General features: G+C 43.1%; 1 protein-coding gene across 1 annotated transcript in view; it reads right to left on the minus strand.

Moving 5' to 3' along the window:
* The window catches only part of Usp32 (Ubiquitin specific protease 32), a 45,044-nt gene that overhangs the window by 3,679 nt on the left and 14,056 nt on the right, over nucleotides 1-27,309 (minus strand). Inside the window, exons 6-26 of the mRNA XM_073078586.1 lie at nucleotides 26,503-26,755; nucleotides 22,626-22,850; nucleotides 21,373-21,530; nucleotides 20,664-20,804; nucleotides 20,062-20,146; nucleotides 19,808-19,914; nucleotides 19,405-19,604; nucleotides 18,826-18,946; nucleotides 18,389-18,514; nucleotides 17,625-17,876; nucleotides 17,031-17,220; nucleotides 15,702-15,816; nucleotides 15,120-15,271; nucleotides 14,402-14,517; nucleotides 11,600-11,886; nucleotides 10,856-11,053; nucleotides 10,309-10,472; nucleotides 9,476-9,609; nucleotides 8,622-8,747; nucleotides 8,295-8,477; nucleotides 7,676-8,083 (exon numbers count right to left, since the gene is read on the minus strand). Coding sequence (XP_072934687.1) covers nucleotides 7,676-8,083; nucleotides 8,295-8,477; nucleotides 8,622-8,747; nucleotides 9,476-9,609; nucleotides 10,309-10,472; nucleotides 10,856-11,053; nucleotides 11,600-11,886; nucleotides 14,402-14,517; nucleotides 15,120-15,271; nucleotides 15,702-15,816; nucleotides 17,031-17,220; nucleotides 17,625-17,876; nucleotides 18,389-18,514; nucleotides 18,826-18,946; nucleotides 19,405-19,604; nucleotides 19,808-19,914; nucleotides 20,062-20,146; nucleotides 20,664-20,804; nucleotides 21,373-21,530; nucleotides 22,626-22,850; nucleotides 26,503-26,755 — 3,741 coding nt within the window. The remainder of the gene's footprint in view (nucleotides 1-7,675; nucleotides 8,084-8,294; nucleotides 8,478-8,621; nucleotides 8,748-9,475; nucleotides 9,610-10,308; nucleotides 10,473-10,855; nucleotides 11,054-11,599; nucleotides 11,887-14,401; nucleotides 14,518-15,119; nucleotides 15,272-15,701; nucleotides 15,817-17,030; nucleotides 17,221-17,624; nucleotides 17,877-18,388; nucleotides 18,515-18,825; nucleotides 18,947-19,404; nucleotides 19,605-19,807; nucleotides 19,915-20,061; nucleotides 20,147-20,663; nucleotides 20,805-21,372; nucleotides 21,531-22,625; nucleotides 22,851-26,502; nucleotides 26,756-27,309) is intronic.

Here is a 27,309-nt window from a genome sequence, read left to right on the forward strand (position 1 = left end):
AACTATGTGTGTGCAGGGGCACATTACTATAATTGCTGGGTTGGAAGAATTGAAATCCCTTGTTTTACTCTTGTTCCATTTATTCCTTTGTTCCATAGGTCTATTGCCAGTACTGAATGAAAATTTGAAAATCTGGCCTGTTTATATCCCCGACTCAAGTACCACAACTAGAAGCAGGTCTAGGCAGGAATATAGGCCTTTTGGCCAATTACAACCATTTCCCGTTATTTTATGTCTAAACCTGTACGGACCTGTACGAACCTGTTCAAACTGTGGCCTTGAATCGACGATTCACAATAATAATAATAATAATCTATTTAGTTTGTTTAGGAATTTACATATTTCTATTTAAACTTCTATTAAAACCTAAACTATTGCAAAACCTATTATAATTGACACCTATACCTATGCCCTATAAACTATTACGAAATATTTATTTTAATACATTTACAAAACTTAAACTATTATATATTTTCCCTATCCTATTAAATCCTATTATATACTATTAACAATAAAACATAAGTAAAACACTATTCAAACATAATAAAAGCATCAATAAATTACATTAAAAACTATCAGCTGTTTACGTAACTACGTCTTACTGCTATGATCAGCTGATCGAGTTGGAGTCAGCTGTTTAGCGTCGGCCATTGAACTATACAATATTAATCAGCTGATCGTGTGTTACGAATAATGAAGTCTTTATTTATTACAACTTATGAACTATTATTAACTATAAATTAAGTAAACAATTTCAAACTTATAATTACGTCGAATCTTGAGTCAGCTGTTCGCGTCGTCCCGCACATTTCTCCCGCCGTGCAGCTGTGTTGCATCTTCTGTCGGTGCTGGGGCGACGTCTTCTATAGGCAGCACTACCAGCTTCCTCACTGGCCGGCGTAGAACTCCTCCCTTGGTTGCCACGTCGACTGTTCTTACTATGTTGTCTGGACCCGGAAATGTTGCGATGACCCGACCTCGAACCCATATGTTCCTAGGTAGGTTACTATCCAATATTTGTACTAAGTCGCCGATCTTCACTGTTGCCCCTCTTCCGTGGGGCTCCCGCCGGTGTTGAAGCTCAGGAAGGTACTCTCGAAGCCATCTTGTCCAGAATATGTCGGTTAATCTCTGCGCGGCACGCCAGCTGTTTTTGCATATGGTGTCGCGGTCGTTGAACTCTCCCGGGGTCGATACTCTTCCGTTCCCGCCGAGTAGGAAATGGTTCGGTGTAAGCGCTTCTGGGTCCTCGGCGCTCACTGACACGTGGGTGAGAGGTCGGCTGTTCACTGTATATTCCACCTCTGCCAGGAGCGTCGTGAGGACTTCTTCTGCTGGATGTCGTTCGTGAAGCGTTGCTTGCAGTGCAGTTTTCACGGAGCGCACGAGCCTTTCCCACGCGCCTCCCATGAAGGGCGCGCCAGGTGGGATGAATCGCCACGAGATGATCTTCTTAGCAGCCTCCTCCGCTGTGGCTGCGTCGATCGCCTGCCGTAGTTCCTTGTCAGCGCCCCTCAGGTTGGTGCCGTTGTCCGACCATATTTGCGCCGGACGTCCACGGCGCGCCATCATCCGCCGGAGCGCCATCACCGCAGAGTCGGTGGTGAGCGATGCTGTAACTTCTAGATGAATAGCACGTGTGGTTAGACAGGTGAAGATAGCTACATACCTCTTCTGATTGGTACGCCCGACTGTTACTGTAAGCGGCCCGAAGTAGTCGACTCCTGTGTATGTGAAAGGTCGCTTGTGATGTGCCAAGCGACACGATGGTAGGTCTCCGGTTCTCGGGTACGGCGGTGCTTGAGTTTTCATGCGGCATCTGAGACATTGTCGTATTATAGTGCGCGTCACCGGACGTAACCGTAGAACCCAATACCTTTGTCGACACTCGTTTACCGTGGCCTCGACTCCGCTGTGGTGCATCTGTCTATGGATGCTGTGTATCCATAGTTTGACTGTTGGATGGTCACCGTCCAGCACCATGGGGTTCTTGACCTCATTTGTGACGGCTTCTATTGCTTCGATGCGGCTTCGGAGTCTCAGGGCACCATTTTCATACTTGACACTTAATCGATGTAATCGGCTATCTCTGTCTATAGGCTTCTGACGTTTCATGTTATCTATATCAACCTGAAATGAACTTTCTTGCGACGAACGCATTAATAACTCTTCTGCTTCTCGGAGGAGTTCTGCGGGCACGGAGATATAACACTTGGCTTGTTCTATTTTTCTATGCTTTACCTGTGGAGCCACCGGTGTCTTCTTTTGACGTCGCCAGTCGGGGTCCGCTTGAGCGTTTCGTCTAGTCCTCTTGTAATTGACCCGCTGTTTAGACGTCCTGCAAAGCTGTATAAACTGTAAAACCCTTGCTGTAGTGAAACGTAATCTATCCCAATTTGAAAATCTAGATATCTCCGGTAGACCTTCAGCCAGCTTCAGACCTCGTTCTGTTACTATGTTGTGTGTTCTTTCTTCACCTGTAGGTTCTGATGGATACGACGCAGAATTTTCTATTGGCCAGGTGCTCGAATCCTCGTGTAGGAAGTCCGGTCCCCTATACCACCTGTGGTTCTTATTGAACCCTATTGGGACATTTCTTGTGGCATCGTCCGCCACGTTGGACTTCGTTGGCACCCAGCGCCACTCACTTACCTTTGTACCTTCTTCTATAGCCGCTATGCGATGTGCCACATACGACTTGTAAGAGCGCGAACCAGCCTTGATCCATGAGAGTACTGTGCGGCTGTCCGTCCAGAACGTTCTTGAGTCCGGCTTTCGTTGATGTTCTTTAACGACGGCGTCGGCGAGGCGAGTTCCCATCACTGCAGCTTGTAACTCTAACCTAGGTATAGATGTTAACTTTAAAGGTGCCACCTTGGCCTTGGACATAATTAGTGATATACTGACGTCGCCGTTGGGTGCCGTTGCTCTCCAATACAATACCGCTGCGTAGGCTGACTCGCTGGCGTCGGTGAACACGTGGAGCTGAAGGGATGTAGCGTCGCTGTACTGTAGGTATCTTCTTGGTATTGCTATATTCGAGAGGCTTCTCAAATGTACCATCCAGTCGCGCCACTGTTCCGCTATGTGATCTTCTATTTTCTCGTCCCACGATGTCCCACGCCGCCAGAGTTCCTGTAAAATCTGCTTAGCTCTTATAGTAACTGGTGAAGCAAAGCCTAACGGATCAAAAAGCGACATAACTATACGTAGGGCTTCTCTCTTCGTCGGTGTTTTCCCATCTATAAGTTCACGAGGCACACGCGTTAAATTGAGGTTGAAGGTAAGTTCGTCTGTATCCGGTCTCCATACGATTCCTAACACACGTTCCAGCTGCTCTCCCGCCTTATAGAGTTCTATGTCCTGTGACGACTCCTGTTCCCCTAGTGCTCGTAGTAGCGCGGGCGTGTTGGACTTCCATTGTTTCAACTCGAAGCAAGCTCTTCTATGTATATCACGCACGCTTGAAGTGATGCGTATGGCTTCTTCGAGGCTTCTAAAGCTGTCCAGGTAGTCGTCGACGTAATGCTTCTCTATAATGGCGGAGGCTGCTTCTGGCTCGGTCTCTTCATACTTCTTAGCGTTCAAGTTCTTGACGAATATTGCTGTTGACGGCGAACTTGAAGCTCCGAAGATGAGTGATGTCATTCTATACTCCTCGGGTGGTTGATCGTCACGACGGTTCCCTCGCCACAGGTACCTAAGAGCGTCTCTGTCTTCTGTTCTCAACTTCACTTGCATGAACATTTCCTTAATGTCAGCTGTTACTGCAACCATATGCTGTCGGAACTTCATCACGACCCCTGGAAGTGATTGCAGTAGATCTGGACCTTTCAACAGCAAGTCGTTGAGTGCGACACCCTTAGTCTTCGCTGCGGCGTCGTGTACCACTCGGAGTTTATCTGGCTTCATTGGGTTCACTACCGCGAAGTGCGGTAAATACCAAGTTCTATTGGGAGTCTTCGTCCTCGGTGCAGGCTCGGCGTATCCTTTCTTGATAAGCGCGTCCATCTGTTCTGTATACTTCTGTTTTAATTGAGAATTACGGTCAAGCTTCTTTTCTATGTGCATAAGACGTGTCAACGAGTTGTCGTAGTTGTTAGGCAAGTCGACCTCTTCTCTTTTCCATAGTAGAGCGGTTTCGTATCTTCCTTCTTCTGTTTGGGTTGTATTTTTCTGTAAGATACGTAGGGCTTGCTCTTCAGGGTCCGACTGTGGCTTCTTAGGGTTGATGCATAGCGAGTCCATTGCGAAGTAATGCTTCATGAGATCTTCAAGCTTATCTTCCTGCGGCGCTTCTGTAATGTGTGACACGAAGTTAGCGGTACGTCCAATAATTCGGTTGTGGCTTCCGTGAAGTACCCACCCAAGTGGCGTGAGAGACGCTACCGGTTGGTTCTTCTTTCCCCTTCTCACTCTTGATGCTAGAAGGAGATGCCAGTTGTCTTGACCGATGAGTATGGTAGGCTTCGCATCTTCATAGGAAAGTACGTCGCTAAGATCTCGCAAGTGTTCACATTCTTCAATCTGTTGTCTTGCTATTTCCTGCGGCGACACGTGCAGGTTCTTGATAGTTCTCGCTTGAATGCTTGCTGTGTGATTGTTCAACCCGTTGAGTGTGATGCTAACTCTTCTTGACTTCGTTTCAGCTGTTTTCAACTCGTTGATTGCTTCTATACGTAGTGGGTCGATGGGTCCCTTTGCCCCTATTTCGTAGGCAAGGCTGTCGTCTATCAGCGTAACTGTAGATCCATCGTCCAATAACGCGTAAGTGTTGACCGTATTCTTGGGACCTGTTGCCTGCACCGGGATTATTTTCAAAAAAGTTTGCTTCTTTGTATGTCTGGCTGTAGTCCACGCGGAGTTAATGACCTCTGTTGACTTCTCTTCTGTTTCTGCCTTTTCTGTTCTGTTGAAGTGTAGTAACCTGTTATGGAAATACTTACAACTATTAATACCACACGGCTTCGTTCGGCAGTTGTGAGTCTTGTTTCTGAAGCGTAGACATCGAAAGCATAGTCGTTTCTTCTTTGCTATATCCCATCTTGTGCTTTCGTTTGCTTCTTTAAACTGTTTGCAGTCCGTCGCGATGTGACCTGTTTCTTCACATACGGGGCATTTCTGTATAACTGTAGACTGCTTTTCTAATACTGTATGTGTCTTCTGAGGACGTCTATTACTATACATCGGCGGTGCCATCTGTTCGGGAAGTGCATAGGGTCCGCACAGCTCAGCTTCTCTCTTCATAAATTTTTCAAACTTCAATAAGTCAGGCTCTTCTTTCGGTTGTGTTGCAGCAAAGTCGTAATATCTGTAACGTAAAGTAGGAGTAAGCTTGTCCACCATTACCTTAGATACCTCCGGATTGTAGAGATAGTAGACGCATTTCAATGCCCGAAGTGTAGACACGGCGTTTGTAACCTTAGTAGAGAACACGCAAATATCCCTAGGCGACTCGCAGAGGCGCGGCAGTGTTCTCAATGTGTCTATTTCGGCCATTGCTATCATCTCCGATCTACCGAATCTCATTTCCAAGGTCTTCATAACATCGGATGGGTGCGCGTTGGTGATCAATAAGCTTTCAACTGCTTCCTTAGCTCTTCCTATTAGATGTCTTCTTAACCTATTAATATTTTCTACTATTGAAAAAGACTCTTCTGTTTCCATATATGCTGCTCTAAAAGGTAGCCAGTCCTGATAATTACCGTTAAAAGTCGGTAATTCAACAAACTTTGAGGACCGCTGGCTAGCTTTGATGGCCTGTGTTATCGCTGACGTAAGTTGAGAGAAGTCTGGCTGCGCGTGGACTCCCGCCGGTGCTTGAGCTCCCGCCGTTGTATGTACTCGCGGATCTGGTTGGGTATGGTGCGTTGTACTATTATTCTGTTGAACCGGCCTTGTCTCTTCCGTGATGGCTTCTATTTCGCGGAGAGGTAGGTGCGGCTCGTCGGCTATGGCTAGCCTCGGTTGCGCTTGCTGTTCCAACCATTCGTCTACCCTGGTGTCGGCTTCTGTTTTTGAGTACTCGGAGACGTCGTCATCGTCGTCTTCTGCTTCAATAACGGCGAGGCGTGCTGTTGCAAGTTCCACTTGCAGACGTATAAGCTCTTCTTTGGCCTTGGCCACCTTGTAAGCCTTTGACCTTGAACGCGTGGATCCGGCGCGTCGACTCGGAGCGCGCGAACCATGCTGACTATGTGCTTCTGAAGGCTTCTGTATCACTGTAGGTGACTCAGTACTGGCGGTGAGCTCGACGGGATTCTTGAAAATGGTCGCAGCCGGCCTGGCCATCGTGGTGCCAGTGGCCACTGACGCTACTGTACCCTTCGTCGTGACGGACGTGTCTGTAGCGGAGGTTCCCCCAGTAGTGTCGGTCGCGGTGGTTCCCGTGGCCGACGTTTCTGTTGTGCCCGTAGCGGAGGTCCCAGTGGTCGCGTCAGACGAGGAGGGCTTCGTTTCCGTCGAGTCTCGGCGTTCTTTTCCCACGGAGCGTGTGATCGGCATTCTTCTTGCTAATACACAAAAATGACAATTGGAACGATAATATTACTTACTATTCTTCAATTTCTTCAATATTCGGCTTTCGAAGGACCATTAAATGTGCAGGGGCACATTACTATAATTGCTGGGTTGGAAGAATTGAAATCCCTTGTTTTACTCTTGTTCCATTTATTCCTTTGTTCCATAGGTCTATTGCCAGTACTGAATGAAAATTTGAAAATCTGGCCTGTTTATATCCCCGACTCAAGTACCACAACTAGAAGCAGGTCTAGGCAGGAATATAGGCCTTTTGGCCAATTACAACCATTTCCCGTTATTTTATGTCTAAACCTGTACGGACCTGTACGAACCTGTTCAAACTGTGGCCTTGAATCGACGATTCACAATAATAATAATAATAATCTATTTAGTTTGTTTAGGAATTTACATATTTCTATTTAAACTTCTATTAAAACCTAAACTATTGCAAAACCTATTATAATTGACACCTATACCTATGCCCTATAAACTATTACGAAATATTTATTTTAATACATTTACAAAACTTAAACTATTATATATTTTCCCTATCCTATTAAATCCTATTATATACTATTAACAATAAAACATAAGTAAAACACTATTCAAACATAATAAAAGTATCAATAAATTACATTAAAAACTATCAGCTGTTTACGTAACTACGTCTTACTGCTATGATCAGCTGATCGAGTTGGAGTCAGCTGTTTAGCGTCGGCCATTGAACTATACAATATTAATCAGCTGATCGTGTGTTACGAATAATGAAGTCTTTATTTATTACAACTTATGAACTATTATTAACTATAAATTAAGTAAACAATTTCAAACTTATAATTACGTCGAATCTTGAGTCAGCTGTTCGCGTCGTCCCGCACAATGTGCATAAATATTATCATTGTAAAAAAAAGGCTACTAATATCCTTACACTTCAAGACAAAACAATCTTGTTAAATCATTACATGCACATGTGGTTGTGATTTCCAAGGTTAAACCATAAACAATTCTATCATGTTTGTTAATTCCATTTTAAAACTAACCATAAAGTACTTTGTAATGTTATAATAATATTACAGGCAAACTTTTTTTTAAATATCAAAATTTCAATTAAAAATAATGTATTCAAAATAAGTTGTAAAGTAAAGTAAGAACTCACCACAACAGCGTACAATCGATACTTCAGATCGAAGGGATCCTCGCCCTCCTTGAGGTGATGTTGATGATAGTCCACCAGATTATCATCCTTAATCGACGAGTTGAGCAGACTCGTAGATTGCAGCCGCTCCCTGCCACGGGACTCCTTAGGCCTCCGCGGCCTCTCCGAGGGTTCACTGCCTTCGCTGTCCTCACATTCAGACTCGCTGTCAGAGGACAAGCGGTCTTCAACATCCGAGTCCAACGACGGTCGGATGCCAGTCTTGAGCTCGAAATGCCGTAATATCGTCTCCTGCGGTACGGCCGCAAGGAAGGGCGTCGGGTCGAAGTCTTCAAAGGGGAAATTTACTACTTTTTGCGACTTTATCCACTTGTTATTGACGTACTGGAATCGTTTCAGGTGGATTATCTGCAATTAAAAAATATAAAATATATATATTTTTTTAAATAATGAAATAATATGGCTTTTTAGCACATAGCAAGAGTCATTAATCTAGAGCGAGCTGCGTCTTTGTGAGCCATTCGTCTTCAGCCGCCTGTCGCGGTGGGGGCGTCGGGGGTACAGGCAGTGGTAGCCGCCCCGGCCCCTCGCGGCGGGGGTCGGGCAGGGGGACACTCACCAGCACGGGCGGCGCGCGCCAGATCTGCAGCTTCTTGGTGGCGGGCTGCGCGCGGCGGCAGTGCGCGCAGTGGTAGCGCTCCTCCAGCCGCTCCTCGCTCGTGAACGCTCGCAGGCAGCTGCGCAGGTCCACCGCCCGCGGACCGCTCGCCGTCGCCGACACCGACGGGTGTTCTATCCAAGCCTGAAAACACCAACGTGCAAGTACATGTTCTCATTTTAGGTGACATTAAAAAAATAACAACAAAAATGCCTAAAAACATTAACCTTCCATTTTAACATGCTGTATTTAATACCGCACGAAAAAGCTATAAAATGCTAGCAGTACCTTTTCCCTGGCAGACTGGTACTGCAGATGCAGCGCGGTGGGGTCCCAGTCGATGGCCAGCATGACCTCGCCGCGCCGCACCATGCCTAGCTCCAGCCGCCGCACCGTGCCAGACAGACTCTCGCCCTGGACACAAAAGCACTTGTAAAGATTTATCAGTAAATATTTATGAAAAAAAAAGTGTGAATGATATTTTGACGGTGGAAAAATTTTAAATGTTCTCGTGCATAATTCATCACATCGTTCGCGATGTGGTAATAATGCAAATAACGTCATTAAAATATTAACATCGATTGGTGATTAATACTTCTATAGACATAAGATATATTTTTAATCAAGAATATCTATATAACTGTAGATATCCGTAACTCAAAGTTATAACCCTTTTGAAGGTGGTAGAATCTTTCGTGGTCCGACTTCAGCGGTACCACCGCCACACCTATTTCTACCTACTAACAGCAGTGTTACTAACAGTAGTGTTCCGGTTTGAAGGGTGTGGTAAGGGAGACAGACTTTTCCGAGGCGTTCCAGCTTAGTCCTCAGGGGTAGCGGCGCACCTGTGGCCGACCTCAGGTAGGAATATCTAATCCTACCTGGGGTTGATTACAGATGTCCATGGGCGGCAGTAGCCACTTACCATCAGGTGGATTGTATGCTTGTCTGCTACTCCTATATTATAAAAAAAAAATCCCTGTGAGGTTCGACTCCGGAGGACTATGGTTCAGTGCTGCTATGTTCCGGTTTAAAATGATGTGGTAAGTCGAACATATTAATCCCAGGCGTTTCAACTTAGTCCTCAGCAGTAGCTACACATCCATGTGCATTATAAAAAATGAACATAAATAACAACTCACCCCAATATCAGTGCTGAGCCGCGCGGAGTTGTGTCGGTTGAGCTTGGCGCGCGCGATGGGGGAGTTGCCGTCGGGCACGCCCGCGCCCAGCGCGCCCTCTGCCATAGATTGTTTACGGTTAACGGTGCTCTCACCTATAATCGCACAATTATTATCATATTAAATGTAAATAAAAAAAAAAACAAATAAAAACGAAAATAGTGTATTGTTTTTTTCAATTGATTGGTTTGGTTGGACTATATCTTGCATTTTAGGAATCAATTAAAAATTACGGTTAATAATATGTTGCCGTTCTTGTAGCGAATTTTGTTTCTCTAATTCCCTCTGTTATCGTTATACTTAAATTGGTCTCAAAATGTGTATTTTTACTATTGAACCTTTAAGTATACCTTCTTTAAATTAGTAATCATAGTAATAAAATATTGTATAATAAAATTAATAAAATAGCAATCAAGGAAACTGCTTAATTTGGCTGTATAGTGAAATGCCTTACAGAGGTATAATAGAGTGAATTGCAATGGGGTTTTAGGTATTGAAATTACACGTGTTGAAGTGGAATAGCTAGCGCCGATGCGCAGTAGCACCTATTGTAACGTAGTGTGTAGACTGCGCGCGATTGCACGTTGTGCAATAGCATAGTGTAGTATAGTGAGGCATAGTGTAGTGCAGTGGAGCGTGATGTAGTGCAGTGACGCATAGTGTGCAGTGTGTCATGTTGTAGCTTGGTGTAGCGTGGTGTAGCGGGAGGTGCGGCGGGGAACGGTGGCTGCCCGCGCCCGCCGCGCCGCAGTGCAGTAGGGTGGGGCGTGGTGTAGGACAGTGTGGCGGGGTACCGTGGCTGGGCAGGATGAGCGGCGCGTCGTCGCTGGGCAGCGCGCAGCCGCGGCAGAGCGCGGGCCAGGCGCACAGCGCGCACCACGCGCCCGCGCCCGCTGCGCCGCCCGTGGCGCTCACCGCGCGCAGGGTGAACGGGAACTCGTAGCCGAGGCTGTCGTCGCTGTGTACACACAAACATATTACATTATTGGATTGACAGGAAATGTTGGATTGTCTTCCTGTTTTGTATAAAAATAAAATAGTCTGTGTGTATTTATGCACGCACGTAAGAAATAATAGTTTTATTGGCATGCTTAATAATAATAATAAAACATACTTAACATGCGATTTAACATATATATTGCAACATATTTTTTATAGATATACACACGAAAATCGAAATCATGATAAAAGTAGTGATTTGAAATTCTACTTCTTTGACATTTCTTTTGTAAAAAAAATATTATCACGTAAATTAACAATAAAAGAGAACAGCATAAGTAAATATACATTAGGTAAGAATTTGTAAAACCCATTCATTATTTGAAACACAGTCGTTCTCACCAGTCGGTGGCGTGGTTGGGCCTGGCGGCGGCGCGCGGCGGCGGGCGCGCGAGCAGGCGCGCGAGCTGCGCCCACACGCGCGCGTACAGCTCGCGGCCCGACGCGCCCGCGCGCGCGCGCACCACCAGCGGCGCGCCGAACGACAGCGCGCGCCAGCGCTGCCACGGCAGGAAGTACGCCTCCCACCGCACCTGCTTCCTGACACACACAACACGACAGCTTCCAGTTAACTGTACGAATATCTTTTATAGTGTTTGAATGATGACAGAATAATGAAAAATCAAAGTATTAATGATCTAAGTAAAAACAATATATTGAAAGGATTCTAAAAGATGACCCAGGTTTAAAAAATATTTAAGATTTATTAAATTTTCAATAAAATAAAAGTATAACATACTAGCGCGAATGACGTTATTTTTGGGTATGTCATTGAATTGGTTGAACTTTTGTACGGGGTGATCTAGGGTGACGTCATCAACGGACGCCATGACACCCACGAGCATTTTCGAGTTTAATTCAAATTGGCTATAAAAATATTATTGTTTTCGTTAATTCTGATTTTATTGTCGAAATAATACGATTTTTGGAATCAGTAGACATGTACGTTAATAAATTAGCGTACGTTTATAAATTAATAAATTTACCTGCCAGTTTACATATATTTACAGTGTTTTATATAAGTATAATTTAATTTATATTTCTATCAATAATTATTTGACATTAGTACTTCCATCCATAACTAACCTGTGCACGGCGATCAGGTACTGGATATTGCCTTTCTGCGGTTTAGCGTGCACGTCGTCCATCCTGTACATTTCGGAGGGCGAGCTGCTGAACTTGACCTTGGCGAGGCGCGGCGAGGCGGGGCGCGGCGGCGGCGGCGAGGCGCTGTGCGCGCGCGCCAGGCCGGGCCGCACGGTGCCGCCCGTCTGTACCGCCGACGCCGCGCCGCCCGTCTGCACCGCCGTCGCGCGGTTCGTGTAGAACGTGTCCGGCGGGCTCTGGGACATAAGAATTTCCGATCGCGACCGCTGAAAGCGTGCACGGGTGGGTGATTCGAGGGTTCCGATAAATGCTTAGCAATTAAACACGAACGATTCGCTTGACAATGTTCCGTTATTTATAATTATCTGTCAGTTCAATAGAAGAAAAAAATAGTTTAAAACAATTTAAGCAGCTGCGTGGTAAATGCTTAAATATGTAATACAACGGTAGACCAATAAATTAGATGATATTGAACCGATATACAAATCAGCCATTCAAGACCTTTGCCTAACAAAGCTAATAATAGTCTAGATGGAATAAATTTAATCCATAAAGAATATATACTAAAAAACTAAACATTGTCAAGCAAACCGAGTAGGAAGTCAAACCGCTTTCCAGGTAATAGCAACTGCATACACTAGCCAGAACGAACACATACAATGATATAGCAAGTCGCATACGAGTGATACGAAGATATACAACAAATAAGAGTCATTGAAATCATAAAACCTGGAATGTGGTCAAGTTTACATGAAACAATTAAGTATGCATATTTTAAGAACTTTGTGGCGACTTCCCTAGAAATTGTGTTTTTGCCTTTTAATTAACATTTTAACAATATACAATATGTGTGAGCTCGAAATGAAAGACCTACAAATAGAAATGCTATAGAGCACCAATTTACAAATCAAACTTTTAAACACACTGGAAGTGTTAGGTCACAAAAAAATAAATAAAAATTTAACAAAGGCATAAAAAAGCTCATATATAATTTGAATATCACAATTTCTAAATTATAATTATAACAATATGTTTTAAATATAAAGGTTTTTTTCTTTGAATTATTCAGTTAACCTCAAATTTTGACATCTATGAATATAATATTATTCAGTTATCTTTTTTAACTGTACTATATCCAATATTCATTTATTATATCTGTGAAATTAGAGTGCTTAAAATATACATACTGAAAAATCAGTTTCTACATCAAAAAGATGCGAGTTTCGGTAACTAAAATGGGACACACACTAAAGGTAGATCCAGTACCAGAAAATATTGCAAAGTAGCCTACAGTGTTTAACATTACGTCCAATTCCGATTATATCGTGTATGTTTTCTGATATATGTTGCATAATTATATAAAATATTTTATACTAGAGTGGTAGCAAACAAGGATTTAGTAAATGTTATATAAAAATATATATACAATGATGTACCCGAATATTGGTATATTATTAATTTAAGGTTAATATTTCATTAAATATAATTAAATGTTTCTGTATTAAAAATCGGAATTCGACTGGTTCGAAGCGGTGTTGAGTTGATGGTGATGATATAGTGGTGTGTGGTCCAGTAACTACCAACGTCAGAACACTATATGTTTCACATGTTATACAAAGCAGTTCAATATGACTTAATATTCATAAAATTATGTAATAATATTAGTATTATTATTAACCGACATTGAAATAATGGTATTTTAACTAAAACCCTTTCTTAAGGAGGGAAAAGATGATGTTCTGGCTCTAAGGACCAAAAATAGTATAAAATGTATTTGGTGAAAAAAATCTTTCATGATCAAGTTTTCGGTAAACCACCAGTTTAATTTATTTTTTATTGTCATGTTACAATTCATTTTCAAAACATATTGAACTTTCTTTGAGAAACATATTATGTCCTGACATTCAAATGCTGATGAATTGATTGCACTACTTTAAACCATTTTTTCTATATATTTACACTACTTAATCGCGCTTACTAGAAAATATGTACAAATTTAAGAAAGTATCGTAATAAATCCCAAAGAATAGTGTAAAAGCGAAAGTTTTCAAAACACTAGCCGTTTCTTGCAAATTGAACTTACCAACGTAATAATTATTAATTTAATTTAATAAATTTACTGGCCGATGTAATAATACAGCCACCTGTGTTCTAAAAAAGGAATTTGAATATATGTTTATTTTATTATATGATTTTTGTAAGATGTGAAATGAGCCATTGTGTGTAGTAGTAGTAATGATTAAAAATGACAAATATTTAATAATATAAAAAATAGACTAGCGTTAGCGGCAAGGTTTAATAAACATTATTTAATTTAAACGTGTTTTAAAATTTAATATATTGTTGCGGATGTTTATTTTATACATTTTATTCAGTCATCACAAAAGTATACTTATGTAGGCACCTAATAAGTTATAGCTTTTTGGTATACGTAATAAAAAAGGAACACATGTAATTGTTTTAAACATTTCAGTTTTGTATTGGTACTGTAGGTTATTTAACCGACAAAACTCTTACAGCTAACTGGTAAAAACAATAATCGTACTTGAAGACTATCTTCACCTGTGTTACTTTTGCGCAACTTTTATACTCATTTAATTTCACAGCGTGCCAAAAGAAGTATAACTTCAAAAAATAGTCGATTGTAATCCTGGTATTTAACGAGGTACTGTGAGCGTGCAGTACGTTTGCGTACGAGAGCGTGTGTCGCACGTGTGATGTCGCTGGCTGTGCGTGTGTGCGTGTGCGTGGGGTGTGTGCGTGTGCGTGTGGGCCGCTAACCTTAAAGCAGAAGAGTGCGGGCATGCAGAGCGAGCGCGCGCCCGCCCGCGCCCCCACACTCACCTCGGCCGCGCCCGCCGCCGCCGCGCCCGGGGAGCCCTCCGCGTAACTCCAACCTGCGGGGATAAAAGAAATACATTCATCACTTACATTTTTATTTCTTTTGGTATGGTGTTATTCTTTCATATTACTTTTTGGCTTCACTTATCATTACTTTCCAAAATTTAAACTTTATCTACTATCCGATCCGAGGAATTACATGTCTCTCTTTTTTCAAAACGAACGGAAATAATGGAATTTTAACTTTCAATTAAACCGTCCTCGTAACTACGTACGGTATTTTTCGCTAATTATTAAGCCCACATTCCCACAAGCTCCACAACATCGCGAGAATCTCGCGAGAACACGAGCAAAACCCGATTCATATCGACTCCACGCTCTGGTTTTTCATGCTTTTCTCGCGAGCTCGCGAGGTTCTCGCGAGAATGTGGAGCGGGCTTTATAGTTTCGGATTTGGCCATGAAGGCCTACTTAAAAATGTCACCCCGTATAGTCTTTTTTGAGTTGTCACGGAACATAAGAAAATAACATTAAAACGCATAAAAAGTTCAGCATTATGACTCTCGTTGCAAATTAGAATTAGGGCAACGTGTCCACTAACTACCATATAATAACAAAGCAACATGTTACATTCAAGTTATAAAAACAATTCCAGTACCCCCATTCTCGAGCACGTCCTCGGCGATGTCGTCGGGCTCGGGCGCGGGGATCTCGTACGCGTACAGGTCGCTGGCCGTGGCCGCGCTCACCCGCGCGTGGTCCTCCAGAATGCTGCCGATCGTCGCGCCCGAGAGCAGCACCAGCAGCATACTAGAACGATACAAGATTTGTACCCGTTATACTCAATCTATGTAAATTTTGCCTAAGATCGAAATATGACATTATGTATACTGCTAGTCCGCTCTGAAGTTGTTGCGAGCAGGTGTAGTTATACAATTTGCTATGGCGACGCGATTGATTTCTATATTCAGAGCGGACTAGCAGTTTTATGCCTACTATACCTGTTATAGTCAATCTAAAGTTAAACTAAAGTAACAAAATCAGTAGACATCTAAGCGTCATGCCCTGAATAATAAAGATTTGAGATGAAGTATTCAGGAAATGTCCAGAAATCATGACTTTGAATTTACAATAAAAATAATTGGCAATAATTGCAAGCCAATATTAATATTTAAAATTGAAATGTAACTCAATTTTTTTTTGTTTTTGATATAGTTTACTAGTAAATAATAACACTTACGAATCGGGAGATAATCCACATAATTCAGATAATTTCTTCTTCACATCCAGATATGTACCATCTGCGTTGATTTTTACACCATATTTTATAGGAACTGAACCGTCTAGGAGCATTACTGAAATTGAGAAAAATATCCTATTATTACATTTATATTTATTTTATAACGAATTGACATCAGTTCATTCGATGGCAAAATTAAATATGATATAATTTGTTTAAATAAGTTATATAATTCAAAGAGACAACAAGATAATTGGCCAAGTGCAAGTCTAACACGCGCACGCTGAAGGTTCTATACCACAAAAACCCAAGGTCCCCATTTATTATCAACTTTTTTATTTTTAGTATTTGCTGGTATAGCCTTATACATACTCTGTAAAAAATTTAAATGCCTATCTAGTATGGTACATGAGATAGAGCCCTGTGGTAGACGTAACGACGGCCAAACGGTCAGACAGCAGAGGCTTAGTGCGCGTTGCGCGCCTGGTGCTGTGTGTGTACGGCGGTGTGTGAGGTACGTTCCGCACTGACCCCTGGCCTCGGCGCGCAGCTCGCACTCCATGGGCAGCGGCAGCGAGAGCATGTTGAAGGTGTCGAAGCGCACGGAGCGGCGCGCGCCTGTGCTGTGTGTGTACGCGGTGTGTGAGGTACGTTCCGCACTGACCCCTGGCCTCGGCGCGCAGCTCGCACTCCATGGGCAGCGGCAGCGAGAGCATGTTGAAGGTGTCGAAGCGCACGGAGCGGCGCGCGCCTGTGCTGTGTGTGTACGCGGTGTGTGAGGTACGTTCCGCACTGACCCCTGGCCTCGGCGCGCAGCTCGCACTCCATGGGCAGCGGCAGCGAGAGCATGTTGAAGGTGTCGAAGCGCACGGAGCGGCGCGCGCCTGTGCTGTGTGTGTACGCGGTGTGTGAGGTACGTTCCGCACTGACCCCTGGCCTCGGCGCGCAGCTCGCACTCCATGGGCAGCGGCAGCGAGAGCATGTTGAAGGTGTCGAAGCGCACGGAGCGGCGCGCGCCTGTGCTGTGTGTGTACGCGGTGTGTGAGGTACGTTCCGCACTGACCCCTGGCCTCGGCGCGCAGCTCGCACTCCATGGGCAGCGGCAGCGAGAGCATGTTGAAGGTGTCGAAGCGCACGGAGCGGCGCGCGCCTGTGCTGTGTGTGTACGCGGTGTGTGAGGTACGTTCCGCACTGACCCCTGGCCTCGGCGCGCAGCTCGCACTCCATGGGCAGCGGCAGCGAGAGCATGTTGAAGGTGTCGAAGCGCACGGAGCGGCGCGCGCCTGTGCTGTGTGTGTACGCGGTGTGTGAGGTACGTTCCGCACTGACCCCTGGCCTCGGCGCGCAGCTCGCACTCCATGGGCAGCGGCAGCGAGAGCATGTTGAAGGTGTCGAAGCGCACGGAGCGGCGCGCGCAGGCGGCGCAGCGCACGGCGGAGCGCAGCTGCCCGTAGAACAGCTCCGTCATCACCGACGCGTTGCGCGCCTGGTACTGCGCCCACGCCGCCGCCGCCACCTCCTATACACACACACACGTCAGAACGAGTGATCGGTATTCATACCGTGTATTGAGTATTTTTACCTTTTGCTGAATATGGCGTTTATAGCGGTTAAAATTGAAATAAAAATAGTTTGTCACATGTTTAAATTACAAATTTGACAACAAATTATTGTGTTTCTTTACAATCATATATTTTAAGTCACTTCTATTTTTTATTTTTCATAAATTTATTAGTATTATCCATTTATAAATATTATTAACGCCTACTAAAAATCAACCTTTCCAATGTTTTAGCTTACCAATAATTTAAATTTATTGTAAACATACAGATATTATCAAATATTAATTTTTGGAAGGAAAATCTAAGATATAATGATTATTAATCTTAGGCGTAAGACTGTCTTCAAGGTATTGTGTCGTACCTCATCGGGTCGGTTGTCCTCGTCGCCGTCCGCGGCGGGCGCGTCTGCGGCGGGCGTGGCGAGGGCGGCGGCGGGGGTGTCGGGCGCGGGCGGGGGCGGCGCGGCGCGGTTGAGGTCCTCGTGCAGCGCGTCCAGCAGCCAGGCGAGCAGCTCCTGCGCGTCGTGCTGCTGGCCGCCCGCCAGCCGCGCGTGCCGCGACACGCACCACCGCACGCGCAGCGGCGCCACCGACCGCGCCGAGCCCGACCACACCTGCAGACAACACCCACACCTTTAGCGTCATTCAATTTATTATGTACCGGAGAATCACGATACGTGGTTTTTAAAATATATGCGAAAAATCTACTAACTATTACAGTGCAATACATATATATATGTATCATACATACTTCAGTCGGGCTTAAAAATTAACGCTTGTCATACGACGTTCACACCCCTAGCGACGAACACCTCTCCCACGGTACGCAGTGCAGGGTTACAAATCACCCCTGTGCGATGCAACACTTCCAAGCAGCATCTCGCGTCGAATTCTTCTTCAAGCCACAACTGAACTGAGCAGTGACCGAACCGTGAAGTTAAAATCCAATTTGCATTTTTTTTAAATGATGAATAACCCATTTTAAAACTCTCCCATTTTTGTTATTATTATTATTATAAAAATGAATATATGTATGTTAAGCAACAAAATGATAAATTATCTATTGTGCGTTACTGCTAATTTAAAAAAATGTGGAAATAGTTTCGTAAATTAAATGTTAACATACCTCTTTACAAAGTTCCCCGTACCGCAACGCGAGCGCTCCCCGAGTGCCCAATGGGTTACTAGTGTTGACTTCGTACAAATGCATCCCCGAGTTGAAGTACATCGTTAATGGACCCGTATTCCATACCTGAGAAAGAATAAAATTATATGTTAGTAGTACTAGTATAACGGTAAATATGGCATACGGAGTAAGTTTTGTGATGTACAGCATGCTATGTATAGTGTACGATACGTGGGATATGCGTGCAATGTACAAAGTACTATCCTGGCGTACGTTTGTCATGTATAGTGTACGTTTCGTGTATAGTGTAGTGCGCGGTGCGCGTCGTCCGCCAGTACACGCTAAAAGGAGTGTGATCTGCGGCATAAACGGCGCGATGGTGTGCGTGTACTGTATGCAGTCTACGCTACATGGAGTAGGGCGTGTGGTGTACTCACGCACTGCAGCGCGGCGTTCATGAAGCAGGTGTTGCCGAGGTTGTGCAGGCCGGTGGCGCCGGGCAGGTCGGGCGCTGTGAGCGTGTCGCGCCGCGCCGCCACACGCCCCGCGCCGCTGCTGCTGCAAGCACCGAATGACACACACCGGTCATACATGGTATGTCACAGTGAACATAGAGTCCAAAAATAATAAAGTTCTAACTAATTTACAATAGCCTACAAACTAGGATAGCACGGTTGTCCGTTCACTATAAAACCGTTTTTGGTAAGCACTTGTAAAAACATGAGTTTTCAAAATTTTTTGTCTTCCGACGTTGAAGACGTTTCACGGTTTGTATATTTAAAGTAATTCAACTTTAATCCTTAATTTAATGAATGTAATGGCTTTTATTTAATTACATTACCTCATTTGTTTACAATAATGTCACATACTTGTGTTAACTAACAGAGCAGTAAGATTCTATCCGGTTCGAAGGACCAGCAAATCGCGGTCGTTGAGGCACAGCACCTGCAGCGTGGGCCGTCCGTCCCTCAGCAGCGGCGCTGCCGTCCAGCCCCGTGCGGTGTGTGCACACGTACCTGAGCGCCCCGATCTCCTCCGGCCAGGTGAGGTCGGGGTTGCGCACCTCGAGCAGCAGGCGCGCGCGGTCGTCCAGCCGCAGCGCCTGCAGCGTGGGCCGCTCGTCGTCCAGCAGCAGCGCACTGCCGCTGTTCGCCAGCGACCACAGCCGCACGTCCTCGCGGGCCAGCCCTAGCGCTTGGCACAGGAACTCCGTCACCTGGTGTGGAAGATACACTTTCATTTTGAATATCATCATCGTCAGTGTTAACCCATCACAGTCCCACAGCTTGACACGGGTCACGTTTCAATGGTTGAAACTCGACTCTCAATAGAGCATACTGAGATTCAAATCCCGGCAAGTGGGAAAGTAATGGGTTAACGACAGTCTGTACAGTTTCAGTTTACTTAAGTGTTACTGACCTGCTTGATGGTGGCGAGGCGGGAGAAGGCGGCGGTGTAGGCCAGCTGCCGCTCGGGCGGCGCGGGCGCCGACACGGCCCCGTACGGCGCCGCCACCGCACTCGGCCCTGACACACACAATGTACTGATTACTTCATACAAGTAGCACTACTGTGCATTAGTTAAGTAATATTAATACCCAGAAGAACTAAAAAAATATACATCTTAAACCAAAATAATTTGCTTTTTAGTTTTATTTACAATGTTTTACTTACGTTGTGTACTGGGCACGTGACGTAGAATCTTCAGTTGCAGTGGATATAATTCGAGTTCAACGTCCGAATTCGGCGGCCTTATTACCTGAAATGATGCAAAATTATTTTTATTGGTTGGAAGTATGTCTCATGTATGGCGAACTCATACAAATGTGAGAAAGCATGTTATGTTTTAAATGTTTATTATAAATGAATAAGTGGGCGTAACATGTAGTGTGAAGATAAAACGCTCTAAACGCTAAAATTCTTGTTTCATAAAGTGTTTGTACTTCTTTTGTTGGATGTTACTTTGTCTATGATCAATCATCATATAGAACGTGGGGAGTGTAGAGTTAGGAGTATAGGCTATACAGCCATGAAGAGCGTAGGGTGATCGAGCAGCGTCTAGAGTTCGTAGAAAGCGTCTGAAGCCCTTAATTAAGAACTTGTGGAGGTCGTATGGATCGCATGGGCAGTGTGAGTTGTGGGCTGTGTGTGAGGTGTAGGCAGCTTGTGGAGTGTGGGCACCGTGTGGTGTGTGGGCAGTGTATGAAGTGAGGGCAGCGTGTCAAGTGTGGGTAGCGCGTGAAGTGTGGGCAGCTTATTGAGTGTGTGTGTGTCACCTGTCGGGGCAGCGGGTCGGGCCCGCCGTACCAGAGCGCGAGCGCGCGCCAGAGCGCGTCGGGCAGCAGCTGGAAGTCGCGGTGCTGCGCCAGCGTCACGTCGCGCCGCAGGTGCCCGCCCTCGCCCGTCAGCGTGCGCACCTGGACACAACACACGAACACTATGATATACAAATACACGCCCATCTATAGTCCGCGCCAAACTGTGGCAAGCAGTCTACGCGACTCGTTTCTATATTCAGAGCGGACTAGCAATTTGGCGCGGACTTTATGTAGGTAAAAATTTTTGTGCCTATTTAAGCAAAAAATATTCTTTACACTTATGTATTTTATTCTTTACGAACTTATGAACCTGAAGTCGACACGATTTGTTTTCCATATAGGCATCAAATATATAACAACATTTACAAAGTTACCGACAAATGTTACTAATAACGAGATTTCCAATTTTTTTTCAAAAGTTCCTCTCCTTCAATAATGATAGTTTCTGCTCCTGTTCCTGAGACCTCCCGGCGCAGCACGCTTATCAGTATGTAGTGCGCGTAAGACTCATACTTAAAGTTAGGTTAAGTTCTACATTAGAACAGTAATAATAAAGACTTCATCAAATCAACACCCCTCTTACTCGAACCTGCCTGCAACATCTCTCTACAAGTACATCTACAAGGGCTTCCCAAGGTTCTCAAGGTTTCCCTCGTTCAGCGGTTACCTGCAGGTGGTCGTGCGCCAGCAGGCGGCGGTTGTCGACGGGCCCGGGGTGCGGCGGGCGCGCCAGCGAGCCCAGCCCCGAGCTGCCGCCCGCGCTGCCCAGCGACGCGCTGTCCGCGGACTCGCCCTCTGCGCGCCACAGCAGCGAACCCATCGACTCTGCGATCACATAAGAGCACTATTTAAGTCTTACAGAATAAATAAGTATAGAAAGTTAAGATTAAAACTACTTCGCAACAATCCGCTACAAATATGTATGATGGTATATATTAAACCATGCAGTATGTACCACCCTCCCTCCCTCAAAGGATGCATGCAGATGCAAAAATTAAAAATATACACCACCATACATACCACCACCAACACGTGTTTCGCTCCAAAACGGAGCATCATCAGGGTAAGTTGACTCTACGACGGTTAATCGCTAAGTGACGCTGTCAACCTAATGCATGCCTTTTATAATGGTATCCAACCCTCCCCTCCACAATGACAGCGTCACTTAGCGATTAACCGTCGTAGAGTCAACTTACCCTGATGATGCTCCGTTTTGGAGCGAAACACGTGTTGGTGGTGGTATGTATGGTGGTGTATATTTTTAATTTTTGCATCTGCATGCATCCTTTGAGGGAGGGAGGGTGGTACATACTGCATGGTTTAAAATATATACCATCATACATATTTGTAGCGGATTGTTGCGAAGTAGTTTTAATCTTAACTTAATAGCATGGATTTCCGCAAAGTAACGCCTGATACAATTAACTAAATAAGTATAGATATCTCCCCACCTTGTAATTGAAGGAAGCCATTAAATGGTTTAAATTGCTGACAATATGTTAGTCATTTAATGGCTGTCATGGCGTAATTTACGTGGAATAATGCCGATATGTACAGTTAAGTGGTGTAAAACCAGGAAATCAAAGAAGAAGTGCGAAGAAATATCGTTTCATTCGTAAATGCTCTAAAACTACATTTTTTTAATATTTTTCAAACACGAAAATAGATGAAAGTGAAAATTTTATTTTCATTAATCTTTACTGATCTATGCCTTAAAGTTATATAATATGAATAAAGCTACGGGTGTGCCTCACCTTTTCACTTACGTTTAAAAGTGTACTCTGGAGATTTCATGGGTTCTATTTTTTTGCATGGAACCTACCCTAGTCTTTTTCTAAATTAAAAGTAGCCTAAGTTACTCTTTATAACAAAATTTAAAAATAACAACAAAATACTGTATTTTCGTCATTAAACACTCACCCGTCGAGTTAGTAGTGAAGCTGTCATCACACAGCGGCGCGTCGGTGGCGTCGGTGACGTCGTTGTGTTCGTGTTCGTGCGGCTTGCGCGCGGGCGGCGCGCGGCAGCAGGCGCGCGGCGCGGCGCAGTGCGCGCGCCACGCCGCCCACCACTCCGCGCCCACCAGGTACCAGAACTGCCCCACGTGCAGCCCGCGCGCCGTCTCGCGCGACAGCCAGCCCAGCACTGCGACACACCACGACACGCTTTAACGCTCGGGCGACACTTACATGTAGCTAAACGCGTACCTACTTACGTGTACGTGTACGTAAACGTGTTTATATACGGCTACGCATATACAAGCACAACCAAATAAATGTACTATAAGGTGAGTGAGGTGACGTTGACGTAAATTTCAAAACTTCATTAAGCATTTACATTTTAAAAAGTATAATCCTAAAAACTCAACAATGCGTGTCGCCTAGCGACAAATTTGACGTTTTAAACATTTATTCTAAACATAACGTGCTTAAATCAATCTTACATCATTTATACATAAATCATTAATTCATTAACCATTATTTAAAATACCCGTATTAAAAATAGATTTATAAATAAACTACACTTAGTTACATAAATATCAAATAATATGAATACTATCAGAACTAAGGCCTTTACATCGACCTAAAATTTTAATTTAACATTTCACATCAAAACCCTATTCATTAAATTCACAGACAAGAAATTACCCTTCAAAACATCCGACATTACATTCAATTTACGATAATTAAGCATAATTAAAGTCTTATAATAATTCCTTCAAACATTAAAATATTATGTTGGCATTTCAAAAAGTGTACAAAAATTAATTATCTAGAACAAGTGTAATCCCATAATCTTGTATAGTGGTCGGTAGCTTCAGTGAAGTTTATCGCTTACACAGTATAAGTATGCCCTATAAACGGAATAAAAATGAGTGTTTATGGCATCTTTTGGCAATATGCAAATGATTTGATGGTTTTGAACAATGCATTTAACCGTATTGTATACTTTTATTGTTTTGACGTATATTATGATATTATTTTGACAAATAAGTTAATTATAGAATTCTGCAACTTTTGCAACAAGAGCTCTGATTAATTTAAACTTGTTTAGTAATTTAATAAATCATAAATAAAATCGCACAAGGAAAATCGTTAATCCTGATTCCTGACGATCCTGATGTGAGGAATGGGATAAAATTATTAAAATCGTGTATTATCATCGGTTCTTGATAATAGGTCAAAATTTTAAATTAATCGAACCGTTCAAAGTGGGTAAAAATTGAGTCCTAAGATTCCGTTACATACATACAATCCAAGCTATATAAGCGTGGTAAAAATATGGGCAAATTTTGTTATGACTACCGAGAACTAAGTTAGAATACTCCGTGTATACACGGACCCTACTTTACACCTTTAAAACCAGCTTACAAAGGCACTTAAAATTTAAACACTTATTCAGTTGCTTCTTCGTGAACTGTTAAGCTATTGCAAAGTTTCTTCTATCATAATATTCGAAACATATCGATGGGAAGGAACCACGCAACAGCGATTTCTTCAATATCTTAAGTGTAAGTTTTGGGCCTGAATCAAGAGTTATCTCGTAAGCAATAAATAGCAGACGTAATTTGATAATGTGCGCGACAAGTTCACTATCTCCAGTATCGAGGCCGGCCCGTATTGCGCCGCGTGGCCCAGTTATGAAACATTATGCGATGCTCGTGGAACTGATATGCTGACATGGTAACCGCGTGGTACACTGTAGTACTGTAGCCAATTTCTGTTTTGAAACACTAAATAAACACTTTTTCTAGGATAGAAGTAGAAACGAGCGTGCAGTCCATCTAACGGTAGGTGGCCACTGTTAGCCAGTGGCAGCTTTAACCACAACTTCACATGGGCTTACGAATTCTACCATAAAGTTTCTACTATTGTTCTACCATAAATAAGGTCTCCACAAACATAAGTCTTCAAAGATTGCAATTGCTACCCTCAAAGGCGTAGCGTGCTGGGCGGCATATTCTGCACTCTATTTTGGGCGGTATGGTTGTGGGGGGCGGCAAAATTTACATAGAGGGAACTTTTTCAACCAACATATTGCACAGGCACATTTCAGAGACCGTTTTGCCCTGATGACATTCTTTTTTCCTCGACTATTCCCTATAGAGGGCGGTAGCGAATTCAACTCCAGCCCAGGGTGGCATGATGGTAAGTGCTCACATATCATCAAAAGATCGTCTGATGGAAGATAAAATTAGATATGTACTCATCTTGTATGTGATGGAATGTTTCTCGCCATATCGAAAAAAGCATTTATGATAGATAATAAAATCCTATTATCTCATATTAAACATTACAACTCAAAAAGATGTCTAAAAATAAAACATTTGTCAAAATAATATCACACTTTAAAAGATAAAACAGTAAACAATTTATTGCGAAATATCTTAAGGGTTGCCACTTGTCTATTAAGTCAAAATCTATTTTTTACATAAATATCCTGAGAAGAAACACAGCTGAACGAGTGCAAGGCTACCCTGTTTACAGGATTTATAAAATTTTGTAGTTACACTTTTTAAAGGGTATTAAAGTATCATCAAAAAGAGCAAAGTAGATCAAAAAGAGCTTCGTGACAAGAAAACAAGAGGATTGAATGTAGTGTGTACGCAGAGATGAAATATAAAAGTTATTAATACATTGACAATATTGTTTACATATAATCTAATTCATACTGTATTGTAATAAGTGTAATTTGACTTTTTATTTTATTTATTGTTCCTTTCCGGCAACCCTAGTTATCTATGTGCTATTACCGCAATACACTTGACATGATTCGCGAGGGCGTCCGACTGTTGGCGCCGACTAAAATACTCGTCAATGTCAACTAAGAGTTAGGTAAATATGTGGTGGTTGTGTACCATGCCGTTCTGCGAGATGTTTGCCCACTACCTGTAACCATTTATAGGCTTTATTGTACACGTAGGGGAAGTTAAAAGAAATCCATTATATTGCTCCAGTTAAGACTATAGTCTGATCCATAATTTGGTGTCCAAAATGTAAACAAAGGTATTGACATATCAAGAAAATATGTTTGAAATGGTAGTTTCTTATTTTTGACGATATTAAATTAATACAACAATAATAAAATAATAATCTATATAAATTAGGATTAATTAACATTTCAATTCATTGTCTCAATTTCGTTCCATAATAATAAAAAACAAGGTTTATGGTAGAAAATTAAAATGTAATAATGGTAACACAATCGGAATCCAAAACATTTCTTGTTCCGTCATTTTTAAGCTTCGTAGCTGATGTTATTTATTTTCGTGACTGTGATCGAACTCGAATGTTTTCTCGTTTTCATAGCGCATTTGTTAAATTGTGTGTAGTTGTTTTAGTTTTCGTTTTTTGTTGTTTTTTAAAGTTTTGATTTCTTGTTATTTTTGACAGTGACATTTCTTTATTTACATTTTGGACACCTAATTATGAATCAGACTATATATAAGGAATACATGCATTATCGGTCAATTTGTTCCAATGTTTTTGAACTATCCATAAGGAGTCTAAAACGGTAAACTATAAACTTTTTATTTACTAGCCAGGAATAACAGCTTCATATCTTTTATATATCATAGAAACTGTGTGATTTTGGCTTATTCGCGTTTCTATGATATAGATTTTTATATATCATAGAAACGCGAATAAGCCAAAATCACTTGGGGACACCCATCCGGCTACCGACCGTATCTAATATTAGTTACACAATACAAGTATTTCAGGCCGATGGGCACACTGAAATTCCATCATAAAACTATGATGGCTCGCAACAGTAATCCCCCGGGCGCGATGCTCACCGACATCCATCTCCTGGTGCGGGCACTGCGGGCGCAGGCCGAGCACCACGTGGCACACCTCGAACACCAGCTGCAGGAAGGGCGCCAGCAGCGCCTCCGCGCTCTCCACGCTCCAGATCAGGAAGTCCTCCGCCGTCAGCGCCGTGCCGCACGAGATCAGCCCCTGCTCGCACCCCGCCGCCGGGGGCGACGGCTCCCGGGGCTCCGGGGGCTCCGGGGACGAGCTCGCGGAGTCGGGGTCCATGGGGCTCATCTGGAAGATAGGGGAAAGAGATTATTTCAGCTGATATTAGTGTGGAATTTATTTAATGGTATGAATACTGGATGGTAAACTTCGGAAGCAGTATCCGATGATGACACGACCGAGGCATCCCAACTTATTGATTAAAGATGATTATCAGTGGCAATGAACACTGAAAAGTGGGTTAACTACATGGATTTTGGTTAAAACATGAGTCGAAACGAAAATATCACAATGATCCCATGGATGAGTATTTTCAATAAAAGATTTATAGATTCAAGTCGTAATGTAAATATACCATTATACAAATCGAAATTGCATATACCTACCCTACTAAAGTAGCAATGTTTACTTATCATTGAATGTATTTACATAAAATGTAAATAATCATTTGCAACTAACATGAATTTTGATAATTTCTTAACACGAATTGGAGAATATATTTAATTAGTTTTTAATGCAAATTACAAAGTACATTTTAATATTACCATTTACTTTTAAATTAAATTTTATTAGAAGATATGTAGTTGCAAATAATGTGCTCGTATAGAGAAATATATGTGAAT

Source organism: Epargyreus clarus, unplaced genomic scaffold (genome assembly GCF_041222505.1).
Source record: "Epargyreus clarus isolate Ecla_fem2 unplaced genomic scaffold, WU_Ecla_fem_2.2 ptg000012l, whole genome shotgun sequence".
Classification (NCBI taxonomy): Eukaryota; Metazoa; Arthropoda; class Insecta; order Lepidoptera; family Hesperiidae; genus Epargyreus; species Epargyreus clarus.